This window comes from Bombus impatiens, unplaced genomic scaffold (assembly GCF_000188095.3).
Source record: "Bombus impatiens unplaced genomic scaffold, BIMP_2.2 scf_0044, whole genome shotgun sequence".
Classification (NCBI taxonomy): Eukaryota; Metazoa; Arthropoda; class Insecta; order Hymenoptera; family Apidae; genus Bombus; species Bombus impatiens.
The window spans coordinates 1,168,190-1,181,928 of record NT_176463.1 but is presented as its reverse complement, the minus strand read 5'-3'; the positions used below and the strand labels follow the sequence as shown (position 1 = coordinate 1,181,928).

Sequence of the window (13,739 nt, the reverse complement as noted above, 5' to 3'; positions counted from 1 at the left end):
CGGCAGCGTGTCCCGACGCCGGGAAAGTTTCGCTGAGAAGCGCGCGGAGTGTGAGAACGCGGCGCGAGCGAGAGAGCCGAACGTAGAAAGAGGACAAGAGCGAGACCGCGATTCAGGGGGTGAAAGAGCAAAGGGGATGGAGAATGAGAGTGAGTTTGGAGTGAGGACGGCAACGCGGTGCGGGCAAGGTTTTCGTCTCCAGTTCCCGCTAAGCGGCCGATAGGATTGGAACGAGTTGGCTGCGTACGCGGTAACACACGCGGGGTAACGTGTTTGTCCAGGTAGCGTGCGCGGTGTGATGGTGGTTGTCGTAGCGCGAAAGAACACACGCGGCACGCGCTACCGACGGAACGGACCGGCCCGTGCTGGCGTGTGTGACCGACCGAGCGCTGCCGGTAATAACAGCGTAATAGCGTACTATAGAATATAGTAGTGGGAGATTCTTGCACGAGTTACGCGTGCTGCTACCGCGGTATTCGAGTTCACGCGTGGCACTACGGCCGCGGAAGACCACGAGCAAGCGAGGTCGTCGGAGCGCAAACTGCGTCCTTCTTCTCCTTCCTACTTCCTATTTTCTTCCACCTCTTATACCCTTCCTACTTCTCCACCTCCACCTACATCTTCTCTCTGTCTTCTCTTTCTCCTGCTTTTCCTTCGCCAACTCCTACTCCCGCCACTTCATCTCTCTCTTTCTCATATTCTCTACCTCTAGTGAGATATTGATTTCCCTTAGCTGGCTCCCACGAGGGCAGGCGGCAAGCAACCAGGTACGACTACCTCCGCAAATAGACAGCCTCTGACGATGAGAAGGGAATCATCGCATGTATCGAGAGTATGCACTTTCTAAGTTTCAGGGGTCCACCGTCCCTGCTGCCTAAAACGATCCGCTTCGACGCTTCCTCGCGTTGAATGGTCGTCGCGCTCTCTGTACCACTCAAACGATGCCGCGCTCTTCTCTATGTTTGCCACGTGTAACTCATGTTCGCGTGACTTTTATTCTACATGTGGAAAGTTAGAGGAAACTCGTGTCGCTAAGTCTTATGAAAGCGAATACGAGTATAATTTCATAGTAAAGTTAGATATCGCAGCAGATAAAAGATTTTTTTATATAATATTAACTACCTTGTACGTAACAGAGAACGTAAATGTAACATCTTGTAAAAACAGTAGGACAAGTTCCTTTTTAATTTGAAGAATTTTGGGTGCGACTTGAAATATCTCGACGCGTTCCTTACGCGTTCTAAATCGTCCTGTTCTCCTAGTATAGAGTACAGGCCTGTCTGATCATATTCGATCCTATACTACTGATTACCGTTTCGTTTCCGCGAATTTGTTGATAACTCGTTTCGCAGACGGTTTACAAAGCGTCGAATTGAGTATCAGAGCTAAGCCATAAGCGCGTAATCATTTTTTCTTGTTGCGCGGCTAAGTTGCTCAAGAGTAAATACCTTTTCTTTTGCCGGTGATCGCTGTTCTGGAATTCGTAGGTGTAGCAAGAAACTTTTGCGAAGTAATGCGCCATCTTGGTTCCTGCGCATTGCTGGCCGACGAATTCGCGAGTGACTTGAAACTTTTTTATTTACCGCGTTCATGCTTACACACAGAGACAAAGGGGGCTGGAGAGGGAGAACTGTTTCCCCTACTCAAACTCTGGATGGGGTGTACGTATCTGTCAACCCCCACTCGGCTCGTGCCGCCTGCCGCTTTCCAGCAAAGTTTTCCCGAGATCCTGGAAACTACGAGCGATGCGGGGAGAAAGAGGGGGGGAAAGTCTGTACCGAGGGAGGGGAGAAGCGAGACCGCTTTCTAGTAGCGTGCGCTCACGGAGATCCCTTTTCACCGAATTCTAACCTAGTAACGAGTTTACTCCGTCGGTAACGCCGGACGCGTGCCAGCGATAAACGTGCCGCGTGTTACGGTGACAGTGGGATGAGCAAAGTGGTACAGGACACGAGATGTGGTCACCACGATCAGGCTTCTTATCAGGCCGATCTTTCTTCTCCAAGCAGGACCATGTGCGTAACTTAAGGAAACATGTGACACAAGATAATAAAGAAACGTGAAACAGGGACATTTCTGCTTTTTTTACTATGTTCATTCGTGAATCGTACGGTGGCATCATGAACCGTTTGTTTACGTTGGTGTTCGTGCTGAATTCGACTGACCAACGATGGACACGCTGATATCATGATTCAAAAGTGTTTCTGACTGGTCAGGATTACTGGATCGTGAGGCTTAATTTTCAACAAATAAATCACGTATGTATAGTTATTATTGCTGTGATTAAACAGGTGTAACTGTTTATTTAAACATAAAATATTCGAGTCGTTTTGGAAATATAGTTCCTCGCTTGAACTGTAAGGAACTATTTGAACTTTTGCGCGCTAATTCGAAGCTGTCTATGCAGATTCGTTTGTTAAATGATTTCACGATCGTTTATCGGTTCGACTCTGATCTATCGCCGCAGACTGGTAGACTTTCGTATTGATAGATAAAAAGAGAAGAATCGTTCTCTAATCTGCGTAATTCGTCGCGAATATCCTGGCGATACTGCGTTTCTCTTCTCTCCGGGGATGGAATAGGTCAGCTGATCATTTACTAGACTCTATATAACGTTGCTTGTTGTGAGAGTATCAACGCTTTTGATTATCGGGATTCTGTGCGCGCAGACTCAATGTGAGATTAATCCTCTGTGAGCTCACCCCTTCCACTATAAACTTACCAATACATGCTGATCGCACGTTCGAAAGTTTCATGAGCGTCGAAAAGTTTTGCGCTCCTGTAGTAGCGCGGATTTGATCGAGAATCCGGAAACTTTGTGCTTACACACCGGAGCAATTGTTTCTTGCGCGTTATCATACGTGTATGTGCGATTGTATTTGCGTAGCCGACTTTTAAGTTTCATTAGTTTAAGTGTATTGCGGCGGGGAAATATAACTATAAAATGTAATAAAATTATATACATGTTTTTAATTTAATAATTTTCCGTTACTAAAATTTTATATTCTATTCTGTGCGAAAAATTCGTTGATATTTTTATAAAATTATGTGCACGGTATTAACTTATCTTTTTATTCCGGTTTTATTGTTATGTTATTTAGTTCGTAAATGTTTTGTTTTGCTTTGCATACATTTCATTTGGATATAATTTCTTATTTGTGTTGAACCTATGCTTCGAAAACTACCGATTTGTTGGAAACGGACTGGTAACGGAAAATCTGAACCAGCGGATTTCGAAAAGAATGAACTGAAGCACGAGATATCGGGCATTAAACTTGACGTCGTGTTCTCGGGATTATACGAAATATCGTACCAGTCTGGTAATTGTTAAAAATCTATGTCATACCGGAAGAATACAAAGCGTTCCTTGTATACGAGCCAAAATGATTTTGAGGAAAAAACCGGCGCGAATTACGCTCAGTAATTTTTCTGAAAAAGAACTCGCATACTTCTATGGGCATAAAACATCATGTTTTCAATTTAACAAAATTGGGGAAGCCATACGTATAAAATGTTCACTATCCTCTTTTATTCATTATGAATGAACATAAAACAGTGGTTATTCAGTACAAAATGTCTTCTCTAAAGTCTGACACGCTGGTATTCTAACTGTAATGAAAACAAATACTGTACATAAGAAATTCTTTCAATCTCTACGCTTACCTCATTTCGCGTTAAATAATAATTCAGTTACACTAGTGCGATACGTTCACGTATTATCCCCGAAACAATTATTCGATTATTCGAATAAACACTCTTATCGAGCGAGTTACGTACCATCGAGAGAAACAATGGAAACTCTGAGTTTTCTCTATCTTAAACGCGTTATATGATATCCTGTCCCCGTTTAGTAGCACCTGGGATGACAGTCCGATGCATGAAAAAGTAGAGAGGCACTAATTAAGCCGCTATCATTACGGTTCCGCGGTGTAATTCCGCGTTGTTGGCATTGTGCTTCGAATTCCACCAAGTGGCTGTTGGCCGGGAGCTTTTGGAATTCTCCGGAGCGTGGTCCAAGGCCTTTCAACTCCAATTCCACGCGCGTGCGTCTCATCGTCGAGGTTGACGTCGTCGTCAACGACATCGCCGTAGTCCAGGATGTTTCCTGTTGTTTCCTCGCTTCGCCTCACAAGACCGAAGCTAGAGGTTAATTCGATATTTCGTAGTTGTTACTTCTTTTTTCATACGCGTGAATATTGCCTAAGAGAGTCAGTCCCATTGCTTTGTATCCTTCCGCGATGCATTCTTTCTTCGATGTTCCAAAAGAGTAAATGTGCCATACTTTTAAGATTAACAATGGGCAACACCGCAAAGGAGGAACTCATTAAGTTTATTTAGATATGCTAGAGTACATTTATCAGGAGATAATGTTTTTAAGGAAGTATTTTGGGGGTATTTCTCTAAGGATGAAGGAAGTAATAAGTCTTCTTCTTTTCGCAATTGTTCTTAACATCAACTATGGCTCGAAAAAGATATTTCGATCATTTTTATTTCCTCCTTAGATTTCGTTTATTAAATATCAATTCTAAATGTTAATGGGGATAAATGAAACTTATCTTTATAGCTAATGAAACGTCCATTACTTTTGTTACAATTTTTATTTTTGACGTCTGATATTTTTTTCATTCTTGCGAATAAAGTACGAATGCAATTTTTAACGTTATAATTTTCTTCTGTTTACTTTGTTTCATTTACCAACGAGTGAAACGTACTTTGACTGACTGAAACGAGTGAATTTCAACGCTTCTACGTATTTTTACAACAAACATTGTAGAAAACAAGCTGCAACTACAATGCATCTATTACATCTAACATAATTGTTTAATTTATTATATCCTAAAAATGGTACCGTTAATGACGAATTTTTTAGTTTATTATTTTTGAAAGAAATATATTCCAATTGACAATGTTTTAAACGAACAGTCGAGTATTTCTTAAAGCAGTACATTGTTTCATAAGAGTAACATACTAAATATAAATCTTTTAAAAAGAACGAAGCAAAAGTTTTCCAAACATAATTTTATACCATTCGTAACTTCGTAGCGAATAGCTTTTCTGTAACTTTGATACTAAATAAAAATTGGATAAGAAATTGCTGACCTGTGTCAAAGTTCGTATATAGTAAAACTTATTTGATGCCTCGACTTCTTCCAAACTCTTATATCGAGGACACGTTTACCAAAAATTCAGCGAATAAATAATAGTGACGAAACTTGAAACCATGTCATTTGATCGATACGATCGTTTTCTTACGAGATCAACCGCAAATTTAAGTGATTTTGGCACGCTTCAATATTTACGTATAAAATCGATATTTTAAAGAGATTCAGTTTCGAAACTTTTGAATGTATTTAATGTCATAACGGTGAACGGCACGCTCATTTGTTCGATTTTAAACGCGAAAGCGTCGAATGTGCACTCAATCATTAAAAGCTTTGTTTACCGGAAAGACTGGCGTTTTAGAATGAGCAATGGATACAATATTTCAAGTCTCGGTATCCGTTCGGTAGTTTTCGTGCTGACTCTTGGCGAAAAGGCTTGAAATCGTTGAGAAGTTGCGGATGCCGGGACAGATGAATGGGAAGTAACAGATAACCAATCGTGCGAGTATAATAGCCAAGCAAAGCTGCGCACAAGCATTTCCTTTCTCTCGGTTAATTTTTCCATGAGGTAAAATTTAAAAAATTTCGAAATTAGAATTTTATATGAATGAAAATTATATTAATTCTTTGCTGAATATTTGCGTTATACATTTGCAAACCAAATATCTAAATATTAAAGGGTTAGAAAGAACGATTATGAATGTCCTTTCTTAGAAACAAGGAAAAAATAAATTTTATATCGAGAATATCCGAATTACATTTCTGTAAAGCTTTCATACGGAAAAAATACGTTCTGCTCTTGGAGAAGATTTCCGGATTCCAAATACACAATCTCGCTGTAGCAAAATATTGCAACACGCTTATCATCTTCGATCGCGGTATTATCCGACAAAAAAGCGTGGACAGATTACATGATTTTCAGATACGCGTTTCGGAAGGTCTCTGATAACTGCCACGCTGCTGAGAATTTTCTTTGCGGAGTGATCCAATTGTTTTCGCGTACAAATCTCCGATATCGGTTCGGTCCACCGTTGCCATAGTTCTATTTCCTTCCTGTCGACCACCTCTGTTTTTCTCGTTGCCAAAATCGAAGTATCGGCATCAGCGTGGCCCGACGCCGACGGTAAGGAGGAAGTTTACGTCGTAAACTTGGAGTCTTAAGGGTGGAATTATAGTTGAGTAGAGCTCGCGCTAAGCCACGCAGTTGTTACCACGGTGAGCGCTTTAAAAGTTGGTCTTAGGTGTTCGTGTTGGTACCGGGAGAGTGGGCGAAGAAGAAGCCAGAAGAAGCGAGAACGCGCGATACGATGGAAAGAGACGCGGAAACGTGGTTAAGTTGCCAGGAAACTTTGGTAAAACTGAAAAGTTAATTTCGTCGTGTTAAATTACTCGAGCGCTCGGGCATTAAACTTGCAAAAGTTGGCCGGATGACTGAAATACGTACCTTCCGCCACCTCCCTCTTCTTCTTCTTCTTCTACTTCTTTCTCTTCTTTTTCTTCTTCTTTCTTTTCATTTCTCTTCCACCGTTCGGTGCTTTCTTCCCTCCTTTCTATCGCTGTGTCATCTAATATCGATACGATCACGTTCATTTAATTATTATCTCAATCGTACGTAATAAAGGTTCTTTTCTATATGGAATCCGTGTCGTGAATTAGGATATGAATATAATTATGTAATAGTAATCAATATACATATATACTTGTTTAATGATTATTCAAACCGGTGCGAATAACGATTATTTAATTCAGAATACAGGAAAGATTTTATCGCGTTGAAAAAATTATTACAAGATTTATCTATGTACATATTATGAATTTATAAACGAATAGTAAAATATTGATGTGATCTTAATCTTATTTTATTAGGTGATTTCTAAATTGTTAATATGATAATGCTAGCTCTATCATTTAAATTCATACGTCCAACACATCAATCAAACAAAAATTCGGATTAATAACCTGTGCACAATCGTTTATCTGTTATATTGCAATTGCGAAGAATGAAAGCGGAAAGAGCACACTATCGTGGCAAGAGATACAAGTCATTCGAATCGAATCGTTAACGCTTTAGCCAATATTGTAAAATACTTCACTTTCACGTAATTTCGAAGCAATTGTATAGCTTTTCAACTGGTATCTACGGCATCATTAATTTCCTATGACCTATATTTTTTATTGATTTTCAGAAAAGTTTAGAGAATCGTTTGATAGGTCAAATTGTAAATCTGTATGAATTCCTTCAATTTGTCACATATATATGTATACACATATACATTGGAACGTGACAAATTGACAGAATTCATACAGATGAATATATATATATATATATATATATATATATATAACGTGCATCTATTCGCATATATGTATACGAAAGAGGGGATAACTGATGTTGATATTAATTTTATTATTTATGAAATACGTGTAGTTTTATGTTACATATTATTACATCATTTTGAAACAGAAGAACGACGTAACGAAATTATTTGCCGAAAATAAAATAAAGCGGGTGTTGTATACAAGTTGTTGCATTATACATATAATCAAGTCATATCGATTATTAGCAAAAAATAAAACAGTAAGGAATATAACGTTGATATCGCTTTAAAGTTACACGTGGTAGACATGCGAATTAAATGTGTTTGTTGAAATCAATAATCTTTTCTTTAATTCTGGTATTTCAATATAAGCAAACTTCAAAGAAGTTTAATAGTAACATACAGTATACATACGTCTACTGTAGATTGATCGAAAGGAAATAGAGAAGAACGGTTAAGGGGATGGGGTTCTTGCCGTTCCGCTCAAAATTTATTTCGCTATGTAGTTTGTAGTAAATTTACTTAGCTTCACATTCATGGTGTATTTTTATGTAATAAATATGTGACGGGTGTCTAGACTTTCAAAAATATAATATTGATTTACACTTATTATTTTTAATAAGAAACAGTTTTAATATTAGGTTAATATCATGAAACATTTGACATAATGTTATGTAATAGAACGTGGCAAGTGAAAGGGAACAATTAAATCCGAATTGGTGAACTGTAGGACATAAATGTTATTTTTAAAGGGCTGGCAATGAGTAATATAAAAAATACCGGCGCAAAATATTTTGCAATATTAAAATGTTTTAATTATTTTATCCAGGCATTTAGTCATAAAGATACTTTTATTAAAATACTCATAGAAATATGTGTGTATATTACGTTCGTTTCTTCACTAAATTTACGTATAAAAACATATATTTTAAATAAAATTTTGTATATTTGATATCTATATTTTTATTTTAATATTAAACTAAATTGAAAACTCAGTTTACTGGTATATGAATGTTTAAATTAATTTTCATCTAAATACTACAATATTCACACTGTGTAAAACGCCTGAAAAATGAAAAGGAATTAATGGTATATTTATGTCGTTGATAATATACATTTGGTGAAAAGATACGAAGAATATTTGTTTCGTATGATCTTCTCAAGATTAGTTAGAATTTCATGATGTATTTTATCTTGCCATATCCTAAGACATTCATTGCTGGTTTTAATTAACTCTTCTTAAAGGTTTTATTTTTGTAATTAAAATTATACCTTCATAAATCTAATAAACAGAGTGGTCTCTGAAATGAAGCGGTACTATAGCGTTTTTAAAGTTGTACAATTGAAAGTTGTTGTATTATCGCTTGATCTGATAAAGAATTGTTGAGAATATTGTTATGCCCTTTTTCTGTTAGTAGTATACAAAAGTTGGGCTGTAATTAAAATGGATTTGCAGCTTTTATATTTAAGTAATTTGTCGCAATAACTACATACAATGTATTTAAACATCGCTAGAGAAGTTATCGAATTAATTATTTGTGCAGCTGCTAAGTTTGAACTTTTTGCAAATAAGGAAACGCGAACTTCCTCGCACAAAAATGATCACGTATACTTTGCTTCGAAATATCAGTATTGAAATTACAAGAATCAATACCTATTTCATTTCCGCACTGTACAAAGTGTACAGATAGACATTTTGCTTGCTATGTGTATATAATATATTGGCTTCCAGGTAATTGAATTAAAATGTATACTGGAATCAAAATTATTTTAGTTCGTGAAGTAATCATTGTAATCTATTAACTGAAGTAACTTCATATTCCACTTTGTATGTGCTTTTTGGTATCGACTTATATAAAAAAACTATAATGTTACGCATGAAATCATCATAGGATACTGAATGTATTTTTTCGAACGATAATAAAGTTGCTTCATATTAGTTAAACGTCTCATGAGAGTTACCCTTGTTTACTGCGGTAGGATGTATGTGACACTCTGTACAAACACTGCGGACAATGGTAGAATGGGTTATGGTAGAATAAGGATTTTGTTTCTTTACTGAATTATATCTAAGCAAATTTATAACACATCTTTTTAACAACAATGAATTGTTATCCACATCAAAGTATTTAACATGACATGAAATATAAAAGGCAAGGTTATTTTAAATTTAATTCTACAGCAGTTTAATAGAAAATATCACAGTAGTACGTTCTAAATTGTTCTGTAACAGACACGAATATTGTTATTTTCGAGTTTGCATCGAATCCAGATAATAGATAATCGTAATGAATCTAATTGCTTTCAACACTCCCTCCAGTTTTTCGATTGCAGTTCAGTCGGTAAGGTCACGGTCGTATTGCTCGCCGACATCGTGCATTGCTATAAGTGTACTTGGTCGAACGTGTGTGCACGATCTGGCGCGTGCGTAAACACACAAGAGAACAAACTTTCGCGGCGGCTTCGGGGGTGAGTTACCCCACCGTTGTGCGCACCGAGCGATTCTCCACCAGCACGTGCAGTCAACTTTAAACGCACATGCACACGCTCGCCGCGATGTCATTTCAGTTTGAGCCATTTAAAGGCATTACTTTTTGCTAGCGTTCCACGCTTCGCGCAACGAGGAAGCTATATTCTTTTCTTTGAGTGTTTGTAATTTGAAAACTGCTTACGATGATGACAAAAGTAAGTCGTTCGCTGAAGTGATTTAAGAGCGTCTGCTGGAAAATAAGTTTCAAGTTCTGCAACAAAAATTTTTTACCTTTTGTCCGTGAATACTTTTGTTCAGATTATTCAGTCGTCCCGGATAAGTGTATAGAATGATTTTTAAAGTGAGAGAAAAAGGATTTGTTTTTTGTTTGCTTTAATTTGGAATTTTATATTACTTTCTAATATGATCTTGTTTTATAAATGTTCTTTACTTAATTCTGTCACGTCATTCATTATATGAGAGGAGAAAAGCACAGGGATAATGTGTATTGTTCTATGTAGCGGTAGATAGATAATATCTTTATTGTTTTCCTTACAAATTACAAGCGGTTCCGCTTCTTTCGTTTGTTTTGTCACTATTACTATCTTATACCTAGTAATTACCATATTTCTTATCCGCTTTCTTTGTTCTACGTAGTGATGAAAGATTTAAATTTGATATGACTACTCGTACAAGTTTAATATTCATTCTGTTGGTCCAACATTTACGTTTGAAAATTATAATAACAAAGAATGCAGACATCTGTATATGGATAGTTGGGACACGATCACGGGTGTAAACGTTGGTACAGAGACGGTGATGCAGAGTGTAGGTTTATATCGTGGTCAGCGTCGCGGCGCGCGTCATCTTCTATCTCGCTTGGCTCCCGTTCGTTCCTCTTTGTCTCGGAAAAGTTTCCGGTGATGAGCTTTGTTGGCCGTTTCCCCTACAGGACGGAAAAGTTAAATGCGAAAGTTTTATCCGATATCCAGTTTCACGACGCTGCTGGAAAAAGGGATCTACGCACACCGTTACGTCGAGATTTGGATATCCTCGATAATCATAAGGTTTATAATATATGCCTATATCGTTCAGCATAATGAAAATGTTACGTAGAATATTTTGGAAATTTTATTCGTATTTATACACATGCTGCGCGATATGGATTAATCATATAGCCGGAAATTTTTTAATACAAATAACAAACATTGAAATTTATTATCGAGCAGATTCACAAGAATCGTAACGAATACTCTTCGACGTCTCTTCATTATTCATTATTGAAACCAACCATAAATATCGTTATGCAATTAATATAACAAATAATTCATACCATAATTGTGTTATTAGCAATTGATGTGCTGTTTACTAATTCATCAGATAGCTACCACTTAACGTTGTATTAAATATCGAGTACTAATAGCGACGTTAATAGTTTGTTTTTTTTGTGATAGAATGGCGTCAAAGAAGACGAGACAAAACCATTCTATACAGCACTTACTAGAGCTGCCAAGCAACAGAGAGACAAAATTGCCGTTATATTCTGTGAAGGAGTCAACCCAAACGCCACTCATTCCAACCCCCCGACAGGTCCCGGTAACTGTGCTGCATCCCTCGCCGAAAAAGGTAAGTGAAGCATGAATAAGTTATCAAAAATCTTTTGTTGTCATTCAATTTACAGGAACATAAAGACCAATTACTTTCTTCTATCTTGTCTTTACGTCGCGTTAACAATCCTTTGAAGAATCGTGAAATTAAAATTGAACCTATGTTAAAAATTCACAACGCCTTTTAACAAGGCTCTGAAACATAATTAAATATAAAATTAATTACTTCCACTATTTAAGTATTAAGAAATAGCAGATCATTTTCATAGCCTTTCTGACGTTGAGAACGTTTTCACGAGGTGTAAGCGCTCTTCTTTATGAAACTTGTAATTAAAATTCTACAAATCATTTGTGCCATAATCGTTTCGTAAAAGTATAAGTAATGAAGTTTATAAGTTTAATGACAAAGACACGAACATCTTCGTCTGAAGTTACTTCTGAAATTTTTCTGATTGGTCGTAACAAGTATAAAATTAGCTGTTTAACACGAAGTTAGTTTTCCATTAATTCCTTCCAAATTATTTCTAATTAAAAGTGTGACATTTCACACAATTTCTTAAAGTTAAACTTTTATCTCCTTTCTAAGAAACGTGAAGTATATTTCTGTTTCTTCTTTTGTAAATAATGTCTAATGATGAGAGTCTTATTGTAATAATATTCCAGCCCATCTTACCATAATAACAATAATTTAATGAAATCAAATATTCAAAGCTGCCAAATTGAATAATTCGTTCCTCATTGCTACGAGTTAATTTTTAATTATCTATAATGTTGCGTTCGCTCGTAGAATGAACGAGGAGATTAAATAACTTTTGTTCGCAGAAAAAATGGGATTGACAAGAAACGTAAAGTGGAACTCTTGTAACCGCGTAAAGCGCTGACGTTTTATTTTATCGTGGAGGTTTTTTATCGATCATTCGGCACTTTATTATTGCTCGTATAAATGTCTACGTAAGCTCGAATCCGCAACAACGAAGTAGATAATTTTTTATCTTATTTTCACTATATAATATATCATAATTATAGAAATATAGAATGTTTTTTAAATAATTTTATTTCGGTATACATAATTTAACTTGTAAAATATATTTACCATGTTGCGGTATTGAATATCGAACAGTTGTTTTATCGTAAATATTATTTTAATGTTTATAACGAATTTTTCAATTATTAAATTACAATTATAAATTATTAAATTAAGTTTACTTTCTTTATCCTGAGACAAATAGGGCTTGGAACTTGTATGCCAAAGTAGGAAATTATTTTACATAACTCTAAATACGTTGGAGAATATCTATTTTGGCTGATCGAAAAAGTTTTCCTTGCAGCTGTATGATTACTCTTTTGTTTCTTTTTCGTTCCATTTTATCCGGCAGGGAGTCATGAAGGAGGGATTCACGTAACTCGGTAGGGGAGGCTTCGGCTTCCCTGCAAAATAACGATTTTTAAAGTTTCTCGAGGAGTTTCAAACCTTTTCCCACCGAGATTCGTCGACGAAGTTTCCAAAGTTTGAACCGCGTAATTGGAGAGGAAAGGAATTTTCTCTAACCGTATAAAATGGTTCGTACGTTCGATGCTTAAATTCGACGATGTGATAGGTCGCTCTGTTAAAAGCCACTTGTGCTAATGCTACTCCAAGAAATCAACCTTCTAAAAGAGTAATAATTTTTATTTCGAAACAGTATCATTGGAAAAGTTAAGTATTTTTATTAGGCTTATTCTTTGACTACTTCCAGTACTATGAAAAATTGTTGTACAATGTTGACTGTTCATTAATACATGCAATTGTATTTATATCAATGTATCTCATGGAAGGTAAAGAGTAGAATATTATCAGTCAGTAGTAAATGTTGCTTTAGTCAGACACTCTCTGATCAGATACTCGGTCGATAATCAAATATTTCACTATACTGAAAGGAACATACACGTTTCACATATTTTCAGATTCAATTGAATAAGTACAATAAACGAAAAAAGAAGTTTTTATTAAGTATTTTAAAAATTTGGGAGAAGTTATTACCGACAGTACTATGGGTACATTGTTATCAACGATAGCTCATAGACGGATACCTCATCTAGGGATGGTTTCAGCAAATGCATCTTTAGTGGTGCTTCGTACCGACAAAGTCAAGGTCACATCTATCGGTAAGGTAGATTACTGAATGGGACAAACTGTTATCGACAAATTGTAACTTATTTGCGCAAATGTTGATTTAAACCAGATGATAAGCGCCTTAAATTA

At 36.4% G+C, this 13,739-nt stretch overlaps 1 protein-coding gene across 4 annotated transcripts in view; it reads left to right on the top strand.

The window, feature by feature from the left end:
* The first annotated feature begins 1,906 nt into the window (after positions 1 to 1,906).
* LOC100747273 (flocculation protein FLO11-like) overlaps positions 1,907 to 13,739 on the top strand; it is a 307,210-nt gene continuing 295,377 nt past the window's right edge. For 3 of the 4 annotated variants that reach the window (XM_033323169.1, XM_024370425.2, XM_033323163.1), the window contains exons 1-2: positions 1,910 to 2,258; positions 11,345 to 11,516. In XM_033323169.1, the coding sequence (XP_033179060.1) occupies positions 11,346 to 11,516 (171 nt within the window). In that variant the 5' untranslated portion in view covers positions 1,910 to 2,258; position 11,345. Of the gene's footprint in view, positions 2,259 to 11,344; positions 11,517 to 13,739 lie in introns of all 4 variants that reach the window. The other variant, XM_033323183.1, reaches the window with a different exon arrangement.